The sequence below is a fragment of the Micromesistius poutassou genome (assembly GCF_964030765.1).
Source record: "Micromesistius poutassou genome assembly, chromosome: 20".
NCBI lineage: Eukaryota > Metazoa > Chordata > Actinopteri > Gadiformes > Gadidae > Micromesistius > Micromesistius poutassou.
The window spans coordinates 7,952,149-7,970,846 of NC_140290.1; the positions used below are offsets into that span (position 1 = coordinate 7,952,149).

The 18,698-nt window shown below is 43.6% G+C and overlaps 3 protein-coding genes across 3 annotated transcripts; 1 reads left to right on the forward strand and 2 right to left on the reverse strand.

Moving 5' to 3' along the window:
* Positions 1-874: 874 nt before the first annotated feature.
* Positions 875-5,359, reverse strand: sf3b4 (splicing factor 3b, subunit 4). Its single transcript, XM_084484693.1, has 6 exons — positions 5,299-5,359; positions 4,575-4,703; positions 3,933-4,475; positions 3,535-3,705; positions 2,600-2,752; positions 875-1,220 (listed from the first exon to the last, which is right to left on the reverse strand). The coding sequence occupies exons 1-6, from the start codon at positions 5,330-5,332 to the stop codon at positions 1,054-1,056; spliced, it is 1,197 nt and encodes a 398-aa protein (XP_084340819.1). The 5' UTR covers positions 5,333-5,359; the 3' UTR covers positions 875-1,053.
* A 931-nt stretch (positions 5,360-6,290) lies between these two features.
* On the reverse strand, positions 6,291-13,525 carry lix1l (limb and CNS expressed 1 like). The gene is made up of 6 exons (XM_084484968.1): positions 13,073-13,525; positions 11,142-11,305; positions 10,354-10,494; positions 9,810-9,905; positions 9,432-9,509; positions 6,291-8,943 (listed from the first exon to the last, which is right to left on the reverse strand). Exons 1-6 carry the CDS (start codon positions 13,419-13,421, stop codon positions 8,692-8,694), a joined length of 1,080 nt encoding a protein of 359 aa, XP_084341094.1. The 5' UTR covers positions 13,422-13,525; the 3' UTR covers positions 6,291-8,691.
* A 2,060-nt stretch (positions 13,526-15,585) lies between these two features.
* LOC311365038 (type-4 ice-structuring protein) lies at positions 15,586-17,559 on the forward strand. Its single transcript, XM_084484558.1, has 4 exons — positions 15,586-15,669; positions 16,267-16,337; positions 16,489-16,603; positions 17,132-17,559. The coding sequence occupies exons 2-4, from the start codon at positions 16,289-16,291 to the stop codon at positions 17,343-17,345; spliced, it is 378 nt and encodes a 125-aa protein (XP_084340684.1). The 5' UTR covers positions 15,586-15,669; positions 16,267-16,288; the 3' UTR covers positions 17,346-17,559.
* Positions 17,560-18,698: the final 1,139 nt, after the last annotated feature.

An 18,698-nucleotide genomic window follows, 5' to 3' on the forward strand; every position in this document is an offset into this window, starting at 1 on the left:
TATATACATCCACCCGCTCCACACCCACCCATCATGCAATCAAAGCTTTAACTAACCATTTGCTACCATTTCAAATAAAACGAAAACGGCACAGGCTTAATCATCGTGTGACATTAAATTCTTACCCTTTTTTTTTCCTTCGCTGGGAGTAAGTAACCGACGCCTCCTTTCCAGCCGTGTCTTTCTCGTGAACGAGAGCTTGCTTACGTATCGGAGGCTGTCGCTATGGAGCGAGTGATGCTGCGTGCGGCTCGCTGCCTCGGATTCCACGCCACCCAGGAGACGCGCTGTGATGCGAGCATCCAGAGGAAGCCTGCTCGTGCTCAGGGGTCCCCTCCCCCATGCGACCAATAGAAACACCATCGCCTCACGCAATTCAAGAGTATAGTGCAACCACAATATTTCACGTTCTCTTTTTGGCACCAAGAAGCGATACGAGGTGTTTATTTGTATTTTTAGTTTTATTAAAATGGATGGCCTGAGTGCTTTTTTTTGGGGGGGGGGGGCTTGGTGATTCAATCCAGAGGTTTTCCCCTAATATTGCAACAGTCCTTACGCTCCTCACGCTTATGGGAGGACAAGAAAATACCCGCATGCATCAAAATGTCTTAAAAAATGTGCCCAACAACACACACACACTGCCCCACACACCTCTTCTTTTGTTGCTATGCCAATCGATTGCTCTTAAAAAACGCTGCATTATATTAAAAGACCATTAAGCGTTTATAGATATTAAGGCATTACATATGAATCACAGCTCAGCAGACAATGCAATTGTATATCCATTTCTAATTAGATTAGAGGCCGTTATCCAGCAGTCACACAGAACCAGAGAAACTCAACCCACACAAGCTTGTATTAAAACCTTTATTGCTCAAAGGTCCGGCATCTGTACAGTGACAACAAAAAAAAAACACAGTGGCAGTTAAATTACTTTTAACAATTATAAACTAGAATTGATCCAAAGTTTGTTTAAAAAAAAAAAAAAAAAAAAAAAAAAGAAAAATATAACTAGTAAATGAACGACTCCCAACTGCCATGTCTAGCAGGAGACTAGGACGGCATGGGACCCCTCATAGGAACGCGGGGGGGCCCACCGGGGGGCCGGGGGGGCATGGGTGGGCCCCGCTGGAAGCCAAAGTGTGGGGGCCGTGGGCCACCGTAGCCGGGCGGGGGCATGGGCGGAGGGGGTCCTCTCATCCCCGGGTGCATTGGATGGCCTGGGGGAACCAATGGGAGGAGAGGGGTGTTAACAGGTGAGCGAGAGCAAACCGCGACCATCTCCACACGCCACTGTCGTTGAGCGCCATAAGGTTTTACGGTCCTGTCCCTTCTGCAGCATGGTTGTAGGTCACCTCATTTGTAAAAGGTAACAGGAGAGGTGTCTACCAACCTGGTTTTAATTATTTTTTATAGCTACTCTACACTCTTGTCAATGGTGGCAAACCATTCGGGCGGCAGCTTGTGAATACTACTTTCGAATTTGTTCCAATTGGGATTGTGTGCTTTGATTGTTCTCAGCCTCGTTTGTGAGGGCCCCTCTCCATGATATATGGACACGGTCCATATATCATGTTTCTCTGGCAGAAATGTGCTGGCATGGTGCTGGGAAGCACGGGGATGAAGAGTTTGTGAACCGAAATAAAAAGCAGCTGCATCTCCGGGCTTTGACTATTGTTTCTATGACAACTGGCCATGATAGCTCCCAGATCAACAGCGCGGCGTTGACATGTTCCAACCTACACGTTTCAAACTGTAATATTCCTTTGACTGTTGACATAATATGTGATTGGTTGACTGGGAAATAGCGCCAAGAGAAGTTGGCAGCACTTTTCTGAAAAGTTCAAAGATTTTTCACCTAAATTGCCTGGGAAAGGCGGCTGGGAGCGTTGCTTTCTGTCAATGCGACCGCATACACTCTCGCCTCATTGGGAGCAATTAAAGACAGACGCAGGTGCTCATACCAAAACACTATGTGGATATGGGCCCTTAATGGCTTTGGATAAAAAGCACAATATGCACCAAGTAATTTGGGAGATGCAGTGTTAGGATCCACTTTTTCTTGTGGTTGTTTTAATATGTACCCCTAGAATAATAGTCCAGCTATAGACACTGAGTATATAGTTTGACCCTGAATATATCATTAATATGCTTTGCTAAACAGACTTTCTCTGTGGCTGTGTGGTCTAGAATACATCACCATGAATGAAAACGATGTTCTCTTAAGCTTCCCCTCAACTCGTTTAATCAGTGTTGTGCTTATATCACTCATGCTAGAACTGTCAGTGCTTTTATCTCCATCCTCCCTTTCAAGAAACAGCTGTGAGTAACAAGCATCTGGTAGCGCCATGTGGCGATCTCACAAAATGTCCTGGAATATTTATACGCAAAAGGATGGGTTCTTTTTTTTTTTTATGAAAGAAATTTAGGATTGTGTGTTGTTATTTTCTAGCACAACAATAAAAATGGATCATTTATGCATGTTGAATCAGATTACTACAAGTTAGCCAGGTTCAATGGGCTGAAACACAGTATTTCCCTCATGTCCTTATGAGGCCTTCAAAACCCCACGATAACTGGGAAGCCGTTGTGAACTCACCCATGGGATGGTACCCTCTGGGGGGCATGCCCATGTGTGGGTGGGGGGGCATGCCGGGAGGGGGCGGTGCCCGGTGCTGGTTCGCTCCGGGTGGGTGGGGTGGAGGTGGCACCATCCCTGGGGGCGCGTGAGGTGGCATCTGCATCTGCATACCTGCGGGGTGGAGGGGTCAAAGGTAAGGTTTAGCCAACAGTGTCTCCATGCAATCGTGGTTAGCACTGCTGCCTCACAGCAAGAAGGTCCTGGGTCTTATCCCAGGTTTGCTCAGGGTGCTCCAGTTTCCTCCCACAGCAACAAAGCATGCAAGTTAAAACTGTCCTGCCACGGCTAGGGCACTACATCTGGTGTCTGTCCCCGGGCGCTACCCTGTGACGGACACCTGCTCCAGGCTCCCAGCATGGGGAGGGTTGAATGCAGAGAATGGGTCTTCCCATGGGAAAAATAAAGTATACAATTATCATTAGGCCCAAATTGCTGGAGTTAGTGGGGTCCGGATGTTCTAAAGGGGTCTACGAGTTTGTTAAAATGTAGGTCATATGCAGTGTTTCCTGGGATATAGACAGCAGCCTCATTTCACACAATAGCTATTTAGATTCATGTGGTATCCAAACTTTTCCATCAGAATGACCGATTGACAAGCTATCGGTTAGAGTCATTCATGTAATTTTCTTGTTAAAGCTGAACAGTTAGAAATATGAATATGACATTAGTAGGTTGTGACTGCTCTTATGTGTCAAATAAGAACAGATAAACATCCTTGCGTAGAATTGGTACATAGGATTCCTTGAAAGTAGAATACAAACATGAACTGTAGGGAACATCAAGACCAACTCGGAAACATCTTCCTCAAAATTATAACTTAAAAAAAACATAAAATTCAAAATGGACGTGAATATTCCAATTTGTAACGTCAAAGCGCAGGAAGGAACACGTACCGTGGTGCATTCCCGCTGGTGGGAAGGGAGGCGGTCCGGGTGGAGGCCCAGAGCCCCCACCCTGCTGTCCCTGGGAGCCTGCGTTGGGGGGCATGGACATGCCGTGGGGCATGCCTGGAGGCATCGAACCTGGGGGAGGAACGGGCGGAAAGGCACCGGGCGGTGGCATGCCTGTAGGGGACCAAACAGTGGAAGATGCTGTCAAAAACACACATTGACAGATTGACACTTCTCTCCCTCTTGAGGGACAACCGAGGAAGTGGACCATAGAGAATTAATGTGGCTTTCCATTAAGCACACTTCTGAAGCGCCTTGACCCTCAACCATGACACATCAAAGCGTCTGTGGAGCTGCTGAGAATAACCTCACCCCGCCCCCACTCAGTGTCCCCAGCCTACCTTGCATGGACATGGTGGCGCCCATCGACGTGAGCACCGGGGTGGGTGCTGAGGGAGGGGGCGGGGCGTCGGCGAACAGCTGATGCGGCCGGTCGGCCTGCGAGAGCGGGTTCTGGGCGGCGAGGAGGCGCTCGGCGGCCGAGCCGTGGCGCTCGCCCTTGGAGTCCTTCTTGAAGGCGTAGGATACGGTGATGGGCCTGTTGCACAGGTACTGGCCGTTCATGGCCTCGATGGCGGCGTCCGACGCGTCGAAGCTGGCGAAGTTGATGAAGGCGTAGCCCTTGGAGTTTCCCGTGTCGGGGTCCCGCATGATCTTGGGCGTCTGCAGGATGACACCGAAGGCACTGAACGTGTCGTAAAGGAGCTTCTCGTCAATCTCCGGGTCCAGGTTGCCGATGAAGATGTTGGCGCCCACGTCCAGGTTCTTGTTGTGCGCCGAGGCCTTGTTGACCCGGATGGGCTTGCCGTAGAGCTTGATCATATTCATGATCTTTATGGCGTAGTCGGCGTCTTCCTCGCTGAGGAACTCCACAAAGCCGTAGCCTTTTGAGAGAGAGGAAAGGGGGATTTAAGTTAAGAGTTCTCGACACGTATGCATTTTTGTAACATACATTATGCATGCATGTTTCTGTTTCTACCCACCTTGATGTTGGCCTGTAACTCTGTCTTTTGGCATGTGTGTGTTGACCACAGGTCCAGCCTGCAGGAAGAGCTCCCATAGCAGGGGCTCTGACACCTTCTCATCGAGGCCACCCACATACACAGTGGCATCTGGAAGAAGATGAACGGTGGCATTAATAATATACATGTACATAAATATGGGATTCAGCATGCATACTTCTATTCACGCCACGTATGCATGCCTAATACAGGGGATGTATGGATCCTCATTTTCACCATATTGTTAACTGTCTCTTGTTTGTTCATTGTATGAGCATTGACTTTGTATATGGGCGTTTCTGTATTTAATGACTTAATGCTTTTTCAAGCATTCGGTTGTTTACAAATGCTAACTTAGCAAGCTAGCATTATAGGATACGCTAAATAAACTGAGTTACAATAACAAGAGGGCAAAAGCAACATTAGAGGGCAATCCTCTCACATAATACACGTCCATACAATAACTTAATGTACAGCCTGGGACGTCGAAGCGTATCAGTGTAATGCTTCATAAACGGACAACTTTACATCCATTCATACAACGGAACACAAACGAAAACCCATGTGTTCCTGATGAGTAACCGGCAAAAAGTAGCCAGTGGCGTTAAAGTTACGAAACCTCACAGAGGAATCAAACAGTCACTACGGTAACTAGTGTATTCATTCAAAGGTTGTAATAAAAGAATGTTCCAATTGCTTAAGTTACCTTGATTCCTTTCTGAAATTGGTCCCGCCGCCATGTTGAATTAACGAAAGGCAAGCGCCTCAAAACACTGGCTCCGCCTCTTCCGGTGCTGACACTCCTTAGCGGAACTTCCGTGTAGTGTGTCCTGATGACGTTCCTCTGTGGCTTTTCTGCGCTGTAATAATATAGATTACTATTTGTCTATTATTTGATATCATGGTCTGTGTATGTATCGATGTATATGTTTAAAATAAATAAATAAAACTTACAAAACAGATTTTGAAGTTGGAGATGCAAATATAAGATATGATGATGATCTGATGTGATGATATCTGGTTAACAAGTAATCAATGGAACGGTTTAAATCTGTGTCTATTAGTATTAGAGTAATGAGTGGCATATGTGAGCCCAATGTCAACTTAATATGTTGGATGAGTGCATTGTGTGTGTGTGTGTGTGTGTGTGTGTGTGTGTGTGTGTGTGTGTGTGTGTGTGTGTGTGTGTGTGTGTGTGTGTGTGTGTGTGTGTGTGTGTGTGTGTGTGTGTGTGTGTGTGTGTGTTGTTTATTAAAGGATCCCTTTGTGTTGAACATGCTAATCTTTATGCAGTTGCAGTACATTGATGGCTGTGAGATTACATCAGACTGAATAGGGTGAACAATTTACATATTAAATCAATTAAAGGACCCCTGCTTTACCAGGTTAGTGATGTTGATTGGGGCCAAATTAACATCACTAACCTGGTAAAGGACCCCTGCTTTACCAGGTTAGTGTTGTTGATATTCAATAATAAATTGTTATAAATTGTTCACCCTATTCATTTTGATGTAATCTTATTCACAGCCATCAATGTACTGCAACTGCATAAAGATTCCCTCGGAAAACGTCCTGACATAAAATGTGACACTACTAACAATTAAAGGAAACTGATAAGCTTTGGTATATGCTTTTATTTCGTTATTCCAATACAAACTTTAGGTAAAAATATGGAATACAAATATTGGCCGTACAAAACACATACAAGATGGGTCTTATGAAACACTGTAATAACTAAAATAACAAAACATATAAAACATGTAAAGTCATGCATCAAAGACAAACAATGAAAATATCCTTGTATAAAAAATGCATGGTAACAGGAAAAATATGATCCTATATAAAATAATCACAATGTTTGACTTTTTTTGTGGAAAACAATGTTCAACAAGTTCATGGTGATACAGAAGTTGTGCTTTATCAAATATAACAATTTCACAGTCGGCAGAAAATTGCACATAGCATTGTAGATCGAATATGTACTGCCTTACTCTAAAACAAATGTGTACGATATCCTTGTTATCTAAATCTTTTAAATTCCTATTTAATGGGATTTCCACCAACTGATATCATTTTGCAATGTCTATATCAGTTATAAAAATGTATCAATTACTTTATTTTATCTTTTTGCTGCAGAATACATTTGGACAGGTAGTTTTGGCATTCTTCTTGAACTGGATTGGGGAAAGTCATTGATTGATATTAAAAATATTTAAAATATATCTTTAATACGTTTTCCATTTAAATAAGTCATTTTTAAATGTAGTTAGCACACTTTTTTATAATTTCAAAAAAATCATAATTCAGCAAAGTTTACAATATTGCCGCAAACTCAAAAGTATATCAAATAACACTGTCCTTCAGAGTTATAGTGAACATATTGTGAAAGAATATCAAAAGTGGAATAAAAAAGTATGTTCTTTCCTCTTTTCTTCAATTATACATTTGATATAAGTTCTGCTTGATTGTAACTAGTGCCATCTATAAGCCAGAAACCACCCCAAATACCTGTTACTTAGAACAACTTGAGTTGTTGGGCATTATGTGGTACAACCCCATAGGTTTAACTGAAAGGTAGTACCTTTTTTTAGAAGTACAACATTCCATAGCAATTGTAAAAAACCTTTATCTCTGCCTTTTTATTGCTATTATTCCTATGCTGGGAAAGTTGATGCCTTTGACCATAAATTGCAGCTAAGATCCAAGAGAAATGGATTTTCCCTTCTGTGACTTACATAACTTCAAATACCTCAGTTTTATCAAAGCCACATGCCACCAACATGGCTCTGATTGATCACAAAAGGCTTTTTTCAAATGCCTTCATAAATCACACAATACTGTTATGAAACACAATGTAGTTACAGCAAATTTGTCAAAACATCATATAAAAGAAAAAAGGCAGAAATAGGTCCATAGCGATGGTTAACTGCATATCTCACAAATCATACTTTAAGATGATGAAATAACGGTTTGTTTTTTTCACTACAGCTCGTAACGAACAATTTCTTCCTTCCTCAACTCTGAAGCTGAATCACAAGTGTGAAAGCCAGACCAAACACAATAGGTAACAAACTCCAACACCAATACCAAACTGCTCTGCAAGCTGCTCAGAGAATTTTCTTATAAAATCTCAACCCTCAACACTCCCACACTCCATGTGGGAACATTGCAGCACTAAAACCAATCACAATCATTGTAACACATGTTCTTCGCAACGAAGTACAATAGAAAGTTGATGGAAAATTGCTCCAAAGGCCTCGTAGTATAAAGTATTAAAAATGTACAGTACATTCTACCTATAATGTGGCCCACGATCCAGAAACATGATGACAGTGGCATTAGAGTAATCAAATCCTGAAAGGATGTTGTTCCCAGGGATGTCTTGATTCAATACCTGAGCTTTTGATGATAGCCAGCTAAAATCTTTTGCTGCACACTCAGAAACTCTCTGGTCATCGCTCAAAAACAGCAAGCAGATATTATGAGCGCTAAGGGGGATAAATTTGTTTCGTCATTCCTTGGCGTTTGATCCATTTTGACTTAAAGGGTTTTATAAATACATTCACAGATGGGAATGGAAAGCGTTATGCTCTCTATGGCTCTAGGATGTGGCTGTGGTTGTAAGCAGGTGTTTATGTTAAACCAAAGTAATGGACCCTTTTTACATCAACTTCGTAGTTGGGTAAACACAAGTCTGCAAGTTAGTAACATTCAGTCTGTTTTTCCTTCAGCTATGCCTGTGCCTTAGCAATAGAATTGATGTAACTATGTATCTTTTGCACTGGCATAATTCTTTCAGTAATTTTTAATTTCATAAACTACCCAGTGTCTACCCTGCCTTACTGCAAACTTTCCACTCAAATCTATTGTCCAGATGTGTTTTTCTCTGTTTAAACTAAGGCAAAATAGGCACTATGTAGATGTACGCAACTAGTGTAAAAATCAGGTCCTTTTTAAACACACACATGACACAAATCAAAATGGAGTACGACACATCACCCCGGGTTACACGAGACACCAGTGCTCACATAGGGGTGCGCGGCCTCCTGCAGAAGCCGGGGTTGGTTCTGTTGGTGGCGTGGCGGCAGGGGGGCGGGCCTTAGTGCGATGGCAGCGTGGCAGCGTTGGCGGCGTTCAGCTGGCCCACCGCCAGCATCAGGATGTCCTTCTTCTCCTTGTGGAAGCGCAGCTCGCGGCCCGCCAGCCGCGCCTCCTCCAGCTCCCGCTCCGTCGACGCCAGTTCGCGGCCAATGGCTCCGGCCACGCCCTGCTCCCGGTTCACCCAATCGGCGGCCATCTGGGTGCGCATGTCATCATCCAGCGCCCGGTTGGAATAGTGAGCCAGCACCTCCTGTGAAAGAGCCCCAGAATGCATTGTTTCAGACAGAAGGGACGTGGCAGTCTCTGTTATACTGTTGGGTCCTTAAGGCTCAGTTATGGTTCCACATCGACCCAACGCAGTGACCACGCAGACGCTTCGACGCAGTCGTGAACCTGTTTTGGTTCTGCGTCGGGTTTTAGTGAGCGGACCAATCACAGCCCTTGCTGCTGCGTCGCCTCGACGCAAGGTTACGATTTTTTTTTTTACGTTGTGGTGGACGCAAGGAGGGTTCGCAAGGACGTCATGGGTCCATAACCCCCTTGCGTTGCGTCGACGTCCAACCATAACTAAGCCTTTACTGGTCGTGTGACCGTTGACCATTGATTGATTTACACATGACTGGGTTCTCTGTTGGAAGCATCTGACAATCTGTAAACATCATGTGACAACATGTGACGCTCGTGTTCCGACGACTTGTGTGGTGTGGTCCCAATGGCGCCTATGGTCACAGCGATTACCTGTCTGGAGCATTGCCTCTCCCTCATGGCCTTCAGGCTACCGTTCCAATGCAACAGTTGAAACACTGTCATCAGTTCCTGAAACACAAAACAGCTTGTTGGTCACGAAACACATCTGTGAACCATTATGGTCGCTACCAACTGAAATCCGATGCCTTGTTGCAAAGTAGCATTGCAACAAGGCTCTTGTGCTCTGTGTCATTAGTTTAAAAGTTTTTTTACGAACACACATCATCATTTATAAACGATATCCTGTAAATGGCAGGATAAGTCGATAGGCACTGGGATTGATCGCCACTGTTCACAGCCATCCGGTACCTCCTTGTAGATGCCTAACCCCTGCTGGAATACAGAATAGTAAAAGTATAATTTATGCACCTGAAACTCCAGCATGGATTTCCCTTTATTGGACTCGAGCATGAAGCGGAACGCCCCGATCCCTGTGCTGGGGTTATCCGCCTCCTCTCTGTTCCCCTGTGAACGAAAACCGCACATGATTCATGAGTGTGACGGCACAGCTTCACGATGCTGTGGAGATTGAGGTTATATTTTACAAATGGAAGTTGGTATGTGTTGGTGCCTCGCTGGTGGAGTGAGCTATCTATCTCCATACATTCTGCAGGAATACCTCCCTCACTCCAACATTTAACATTTTTACACTGAAACATTTTAAACAGACTTTTGTACAGACTAGCACAACCCCTGTTAGGTAATAATACATAAACAGCACTTTTTACTTATAACTTCTTGTTGAAGTTGTAATTTTTGTGATTGTAAATATGGGATTAGTATTTAGTATGCTTTAAATGTTATCCATCTTACTTGTCAATCACGTTGGAGCTAAGCCTGTTACTATATAAATGTAATGGTATTTGTGTGGAGTATTCACCCCCCCAAAATGTTACCCTGAAGCAGAACCTACGTTGAAGGTGGCCAGGGCTTCACACACACTCTTCTCAATGAAGTCGTCTGTGATGCGGCGGGATGGATGTTCATTAAAAACCGAGTTCATCAGAGCGATCTTAGCCGCACTGCGTCTTGCCTCGGCCTTGGTCGGGCAGAACTGTCAGGATGAAGAATTCCTCCATTAGACTTCAGGGTAAACCAGGCTTTTGGGGCTGGATTTTATAAAGGGACATGATGGTATTGGTCCACTTTATGTGATAGTAAGTAAGTATTGTCTGAATGAGCATTGTTATTATGGGATACTTATTATTAATTAAATAGGTTCAGGAGAATCATATGCTGGAATTATCCCAATGTGTTCTTAGATTATGTTGATTGTATATCATCCACTATAAATGTTACAAGGCAGAATAGAGCTTAACAGTCGTTGCTTAGTAGTTCTTGTAGCTAGGGGCTTACTAGAATTACATCAATCAGTCCAATCCAACTAAATCCTCTATTTAAATGTCTGCAGAGTTTTAGCAAATAAGCCTTACAGCAATCTCACAGACACTCTTGTACACAGACAGACACACATTAGGACCTTAAATCCACAGTGCCACTGGGATTGATCTTAAATCAATTGAACAGAGAGGATTATCCTGTACCCCACCCCACACCCCCCCCCCCCTCTCCGACCACACACACACACACACACACACACACACACACACACACACACACACACACACACACACACACACACCAATCAAAACCCTGTGTGATTAAATCAGACCCAACGGACCCCATAGACCAATCACGTACCTGGAAACTGCCAAAGCAGCTGCCTCCGGGCAGGCTGACGTAGCAGACGTAGGGCGGGCTGCCGGACGGGACCATCTCGTAGACCACCAGAGCGCCGTTACGGAGATCAGCCCCTCTGGTCAGCTTCATCTGCCAGAACTCCTGCAACGCCTCCACCACGTTGACTAGGAGAGGACAGTAGCAAGTAACAAAGTTACACTTACATGGTTATGTACCAACTCCACCATGTGGACTAAGAGGGGACAGTAGCACGTTATAAAGTTATGTATGAACCCCCACCACATTGACTATAGCAGGGGATGGAGCACGTTACGTAGTTAGTATGTATCAACCTCCACCTCGATGACTAAGAGAGGACAGTTGCATGTTACGTAGTTATGTATCAACCTTCTCCACGGTGACTAAGAGAGGACAGTAGCGCGTTACGTAGTTATGTATCAACCTCCTCCGCAGTGACTAAGAGGGGACAGTAGTGCGTTAGGTAGTTATGTATCAACCTCCTCCGTGGCGACTAAGAGAGGACAGTAGTGCGTTACGTAGTTATGTATCAACCTTCACCATGGGGACTAAGAGGGGACAGTATTGCGTTACATAGTTTTGTATGCACCTCGACGACTGTAGCGTTCACGTTTAAATTAATAGTACCACTGTAGTGGTAGTATGTCTCACAAAGACATTGACTAAAAGTGGACAGTAGATGGACAGTAATACGAACAATGTGTTCATTGCGTCACTTCAAGGCTGATTCCATCTTTTGGATGACCTCAACATTAGCTTTTTAATTTAAATCAAAGGTAAGATGTTTGACCCGTATCTCCCACAGACATTGATTAAAACGGAGACAGCAGAAAAACAGCAATGCAAACAATTTGTTCATGGCTTCATATCAGTGTTGATTCCGTCTGGTCATATTTTTGATGACCTCAACGAAAGCGTTGACATTGATATCAAGAGTAAGATGTCAGTCCCGTATCTGCCACAGACATTGATTAAATGGGGACAGCAGAGGCAGAAGCAGGACCCAATTCTTCACCGTCTCAATGATGATAACAAGTATTCATCTTTTGGATGACATTGTAGAAAACTGCCTTCAATTATGAGTGAAGTGAAATCTATTGTACAGCTTAAGCAATGCTTGTATTGACTTTCAGCTTAATACAGTAGGTCAATATGCTAAAGCTCTACCAATTAATAACAAAATATTAAACTAATGTATTGGTCTGAAACGTCTGAAAAGCCATTTCTTGCTGTAGCCTATTACCCTTATTAATAGGCCTGCTCTTCTTAATACTCTGGTAATACTCCTGTACTCTAAACTAATACTTATTTAATTACTTAAGGGACTTGTGTTATCCCACCTAACAATGTTCGAACAATATATTCTTAAGTGTGCTTAGACGTTTGTGAACTTATTAAATACAGTTTGCTGCATATTTTTTCCCAGTCACTTGAAGGGGTTAAAACGAGATCAACTAAATGAAAGCTCATATTACCAAGTGGATGTAAACACAACATAGGACAAACACACATACAAAGTTGGGGGGAGTTTGGAAAACATATCAAAGCTTGCTCAATTATAAATATGACTAATGATATACATGGCCAGTTTATTAGGTCTATATTATTACATGAACTATATGGAAACGTGCCATCTTGTTTATTATACCACGATCATTCGTTTAAGACTATTAATCCACTTTACGTGTAGGCCTGTTGCCCGTGGTTCGCATAACAATAATAGGAAAATCATACGTATTGTTTGACTGTAGCCCATAACCCGAGCGTCTGTAACGGGACTCCACTCAGAAATGGCGAAGGGTAAAAGTACCCACCCCCCTTCTACAAAAAAATCCTTGACAAATATGAATACAGCATAACTTCAACAGTATGTTTTAAAAAAAAAAAAACATGATCTTAATTACTGCCACTACCTCTGCCATAGCCCTGTGTGTGTTTAGCAAAGCTTCGAACCACAGCCTCGACCGCTTCCTTCAGGACGGCCGGGTTCCCCGGGTTGCTGCCGGGTCCAGAGGCGGCTGTTCCGAGCCCCATGCCTCCCATGGTACCATACAGGCTGTGGAACTGGAGCGGCGGCGGCGGGGGAGGTGGCCCCGACGAGGACACACATAGTAGGGACGCGGGAGGAGGCAGCAGCGGGGCGATGGGAACCGTCACCCCTGGCCGGAGGGACGAGCGCAGGGTTCCCGTGGATCCGAATGTACCAAATCCGATCCCCGGTTGGAGTCTCTGAGGGCGGATACTGTCCGAGAAAGAGTCCATTGTCCCGACGCAACGTCTACGATATGAAGATCTATGCTGAAAATCAATCTATTAAAACAACAAGCACTAGGTTTCGGGATGTTTGACCACCAAAAGCAGGCTTGTCGTTTGACACGACAGGATATTGATGGAGCAGCAGACACGATGCCCATACGAATCCACCTCTAGGATTAGGCTGCTGGATTGTCAGTCATCGATAGGCGGAGGAATAGCGGTCACAGAAATACGAACCTTTTACTGTGCCTCCTCCGTGGCTCGAACCTAGAGGGCGCAAATTTACTACATCTGTCTGCTTATTATTTTTCTGCTGAAGTCGTTCTCATTGGCTACGCCTTACAAGAAGGCCTTTATTGCGAGATGCATTCTTTCTTGACAGTCTTGGTATGTGTGTGTGTGTGTGTGTGTGTGTGTGTGTGTGTGTGTGTGTGTGTGTGTGTGTGTGTGTGTGTGTGTGTGTGTGTGTGTGTGCGTGTGTGTGTGTATGTGTGTGTGTGTGTGTGTGTGTGTGTGTGTGTGTGTGTGTGCGCGTGTGTGTGTGTGTCTGAGTTCATGCGTGCTTGGGTGTGTGTGTGTGTGTGTGTGTGTGTGTGTGTGTGTGTGTGTGTGTGTGTGTGTGTGTCCAGCGATCAGATGAACATTGATCACTTGATTATTCACTTGTTGGATTCTATAGATTGTATGCTCAACAACTCAAATATGAGATGCACTGAATTGTGAAACAATATTCAGTCAGAAAGACTGGATAATATAGCCAAGTTTAACTGAAAATCAAACTAATGTCCTGAGGACAAAAGTTGGTTTAAGGGGCATTTTATTAATGTGATGTGATGTTGAGGTGATGTTTTTGACTGGACAAACACTGACTGGACAAACACTTGGGCTACACAAACACAACTGCATGTTTTCTGTTTTTCCAGCCTGTGACTGCTTAGCTTGTTTAATGATTTTCCCTCAACGGACCCAAACCCCTCCATAGCTTGATCCAAATGGGAATTAGTGAATTCCACGATTTGTCAAAATAAAAGCCCCAAGCATTGGTTTAGCAACCAACTGAAGTCCTTATCTTTCTTGACACGTGTCTCGTGTACCACAGAGCTGTCCTTACCTTTTACCCAGGCTCTTACATGACTTTACGACCATTCATTAGTGAGGTTAAACTTAATTAATCACCAAAATGTTATGGAATCAAATCAAATAAACAGTTTCCCCTCCATGTTTTAGAAGTGTTATTGTTATACATGTTATGTACAACATATTAAATACACCTTATCAGACATATAGGATAACTCTTAATTAAACTAAATTAGCATGCACACAGCATAATAACTTATGTATAAACTGGGATAAAGGCCTTTAGATATAGACACGCATGTAGGTGTGCGTGTGTGTGCGTTTGTTTGTGTGTGTGTTTGTGTTTGTGTGTGTGTGTGTGTGTGTGTGTGTGTGTGTGTGTGTGTGTGTGTTCGTGTGTGTATCGGTGGGTGCGTGGGTGTGTTTGGGTTGGTGGGTGGGTGTTTGTGTGTGTATGGGGGGGCATGGTTGTGTGTGTGTGTGTGTGTGTGTGTGTGCGTGTGTGCTTGTGTGTGTGTGTGTGTGTGTGTGTGTGTGTGTGTGTGTGTGTGTGTGTGTGTGTGTGTGTATGTGTGTGTCTATACTATCATTTGTTCTCAACTAACAGTGGACACTGTTCCGATTATAGTGAGACACTTTGTTCAGATCGCCGGCAATCTTCCCAAAACAAATGCGAAGAAAAACAGAAAAGCACATTCCCAAGATCTGACGGATTCCGTTGGTTCGCAGAATTGTGCATCTATGTAAATACCCTATCTTTCCTTATCTTGTTGGCATCGGTCTGGCACTTAATACATTCTGTCATCCAACTCTTCTATCAGGGAGAAAATCAGCCATTTTAACCAGTGTAGTCCACATTAAATGGGTGTAAACGGCTATTTGTTCATCAACATTCAGATGATAAAACACCCTCGGAGTTGAAGAAGTCAGCGTTCTTTCGCAGGCCAGGGACTATTGGACTTTGATTAAGATTAGCCAGTTGGCGTAGTGAACAACAAGGGTCAGACGCGCCATGTCACTTCAGCCAACACTATCAACCTATGAGATGGCGTCACCGGACCCATCTCGTCCAATAGGAGCGGAGCTGTGGGCAGATTGTGTAGAGCGGTCTCCACTATAAGAAGCAGGGGATTCGACAGGGAAAGTACCATCAGGTCCAATTTTCCTTGCACTACAGGTAAGTGTCTTCCTTTTTTTATTTAGTTTTTCACTGTGTTTGGAGTTTTTTCATTATATGAAAGCTATAGACATGCATTTTAACTGAATTAGTAGTTATCATGAACACAATTCATGTTCATCAGTTCCTTGTAGATTATCTCAGGAATGTATTCCAATAAGTAGCTAATTTATTTGATAGTTAATTGGTCTGAATTTCCAACAAATCAGAGGTCCGGACTGTGAGATTTTCTTCTTTATACACAACTAAGATGAATTAAAACTGTTAAACGATTCCATTTTAATTGCTGTGCTTGGAAAAACACAACAATAAAATGCTGATTATTATCCCTTTATGGCCATTAAGTCGGATTAGGAGTAGGGCAATTTGTTTTTTGAAAGTATTCAATAAATAAAGTATTGAGGTAAAAAAAAAAAAAAAGGCCTATTCAACCTTGTAACGTCCTGGAGGGCTTTTACATTGGATGGGGGTAAATGCTCATGTAATAATAGTAATGGTAACATCAGACGTTGAAAATCGGATTAGTTGTCATGCGTCTTGATTGCACACGATGTAATCAAGGGACTAATGATCGAATCATACTTTTTGTTTTTTCAGCTGATCCTTCCAACTCACAGCCATGAAATACACACTCATCGCCGCTATTGTCGTGCTGGCTCTGGCACAAGGTAGGACAATTATAAAAACAAATAAAAAACACAAATATAACATTTAGAAAAAAACAATAAAAAATATATAATATTCTGTACTATACGCCTACGCACTTAAAAAAATACTAAAGTTTGAAAACCTAGTTCAATCGGTTGCGCCTATCCACAGGAACTCTTGCCGTCGACCAGAGCCCAGAGCTGGAGAAGATGACTCAGTTCTTCGAGGGCATGAAGACTGAGCTGATGGCCACTGTTCAGAAGCTGTCCGAGACCCTCCAGTCTCAGTGAGTATACACGGCTCGTAGGCTACATACCATAAGACAAGATGAACCTTAATTGTCGTCTTGGACACAATCACTGTATTAAACATTCAACATCCCAGAGAGCTAAAAACAGCAATAACAACGAAAAACAATAGATGAATGTAGTTGATTCGAAGTGCGAGTTTAACATCTCGGTCAATGACTGCAGTGGCGCCCCCAAGGGGTAGCCGGGGGGGGGGGGGGGCACGGTCACCCTGATACAATAGCTGTATCAGGGTTCTCATATTGTCTGAACTTTTCTTCTGAGGGGCTCTGTATGGTAATGGTTACTTATTGCTGACCGGTCCAACAACCACTTACCAAGAGTAATGGAATAGTGATATCAGCGAAACTTAGCTTGTCAGCAGGTCTACGATTGATCTTAACCTACTTTGAGCCTGAGTCACAGAAATAAAGATATGCATGGGAAACCTTTGAATTGTTGACCGACGTCTCGTCCTCCATCCAACCCTCACCTCTCCTTCCCTTTTCCCTCACGCTCCATCTCAGGACCCTCATCGAGGACGGGAGGACCCAGCTGGAGCCCATCATGACCCAGATCCAGGAGAACCTTGCCCCTCTGGCCGCCACCGTCCAGGAGAAAGTCAGCCCCCTGGCCGAGAACGTGCAGGAGAAGCTCAAGCCCTTCGTGGATGAGTTCCAGAGCGAGCTGGAGGGTATGCTCCGCAAGCTGGTGGACCAGGCCAAGGCCATCACCAACTAAACCCCCACCACCCTGTAGTTGTGTCAGATGTCCTTGTTGCGCCACCAGGGGGCCGCCTAGAACTATGTCCGTGGCGGTGTCTCTAACACACTCCACTTTCCAGTGGTTCCAGCTACATCAGAACTGTTTGGATGTGTTGGTGGAAGGGTGGTAGCGGCCGAAAATGTGTGCTAGATGTCAACAGAAGCACAATAAAAACAACTTTAAAAAAGTATGGATGTGTGGTTTCTATTCATGAGTTGCTTTCACTTCTTGGTCTTTTTAAAAACTTTTAAAATTGATTGAGGAAAATAGGACAAATAGCTGAGAGTTTGAGTCAGGGCGGAGTTTCTGTGGACCAATAGCTTGACATTGTAGTTATATATCATACATATAAATGTATACTACCGGTATATAAATTGGTAGTACTGTAATTGGCTTCCTGAGAATTGGATTGAGGTACTAACTTAAAGGTCCCATGACATGCCACCAGGTGTGGCGTGATTAGCCGTTACAATTTTGGAAATCTACCCCTTATGACATCACAAGTGGGAGTCCACCTAGATGTGTGCTGGATAGATCAGTCTACCGGCCGCAGTGGACTGTAGCAAACATTGCTCATCTATACGTCACACATCTAGCTGGACACGCCCACTTGAGATGTCATAAGGGGCAGATTTCCATAACGGCTTGCAACGGCTAATCACACTCACACCTGATGGCATGTCATGGGTCCTTTAACGGTACTGGTTAAACCTGCACTATGCAGGTTCACTCATCAGCGGCCTCTAGTGGCTGTAGCTTTAACTAACGTTTCAGAGTGGTCTCTGCGTTAAGGCTTCAGCCCCAAATCATTTATAAATGAAGAAATGTAGATACTGGGCACACGTGCATATTGCAATGCAGTTGTTAAGTATTCTTCTTCCACTCAATATTAATACTAATTACTTTCCACTATTTTAAACATTGGAATTAATTATTTAAGTATACACATTTTTGGAGGTACACATTTAAATTTGTGAACGCTTAAGGGCTGTACTCTGAATGTAAATGCAGCTTCCAGAGTGTATAAAATGTCATAAAAAAAATCACTTAATTATAAAAGAAAATAACAAGGAGGATCACCGGACAGGTGTCCAAGCTTTATCTAAATGTACTCAAATCCTAGAAACGCCCCTGGAGTATCGACATCCAACCCTTGGATGATTGACTTGATGATTGTTACTTTAATCTTGAAAACTCCAATAGTGTTGGAGTTAAATAACAGAAAAAGCACCAACTAAAGTTAGCGCAGGTTTAAACAAAAGGGCTAATTTGAACACCTATACTAAATTGCCCTACAGCTTTGAATCAAGAACTTAACCCCAAACTGAA

What these genes read in the sequence shown, in the direction of transcription:
- sf3b4 (XM_084484693.1), bottom strand. Translation starts at nt 5,332, where the DNA reads ATGGCGGCGGGACCAATTTCAGAAAGGAATCAAG. An exon ending in AATTTCAGAAAGGAATCAAG is followed by an intron (nt 4,704 to 5,298) that starts GTAACTTAAGCA and finishes ATCTTCTTCCAG; the next exon opens with ATGCCACTGTGTATGTGGGT. An exon ending in ACCAGCGGGAATGCACCACG is followed by an intron (nt 2,753 to 3,534) that starts GTACGTGTTCCT and finishes TCCACCCCGCAG; the next exon opens with GTATGCAGATGCAGATGCCA.
- lix1l (XM_084484968.1), bottom strand. Translation starts at nt 13,421, where the DNA reads ATGGACTCTTTCTCGGACAGTATCCGCCCTCAGAGACTCCAACCGGGG. An exon ending in AAGCCCTGGCCACCTTCAAC is followed by an intron (nt 9,906 to 10,353) that starts GTAGGTTCTGCT and finishes TTTCGTTCACAG; the next exon opens with GGGAACAGAGAGGAGGCGGA. An exon ending in AGAGGCAATGCTCCAGACAG is followed by an intron (nt 8,944 to 9,431) that starts GTAATCGCTGTG and finishes GCTCTTTCACAG; the next exon opens with GAGGTGCTGGCTCACTATTC.
- LOC311365038 (XM_084484558.1), top strand. Translation starts at nt 16,289, where the DNA reads ATGAAATACACACTCATCGCCGCTATTGTCGTGCTGGCTCTGGCACAA. An exon ending in CGTGCTGGCTCTGGCACAAG is followed by an intron (nt 16,338 to 16,488) that starts GTAGGACAATTA and finishes GCCTATCCACAG; the next exon opens with GAACTCTTGCCGTCGACCAG. An exon ending in TCCGAGACCCTCCAGTCTCA is followed by an intron (nt 16,604 to 17,131) that starts GTGAGTATACAC and finishes GCTCCATCTCAG; the next exon opens with GACCCTCATCGAGGACGGGA.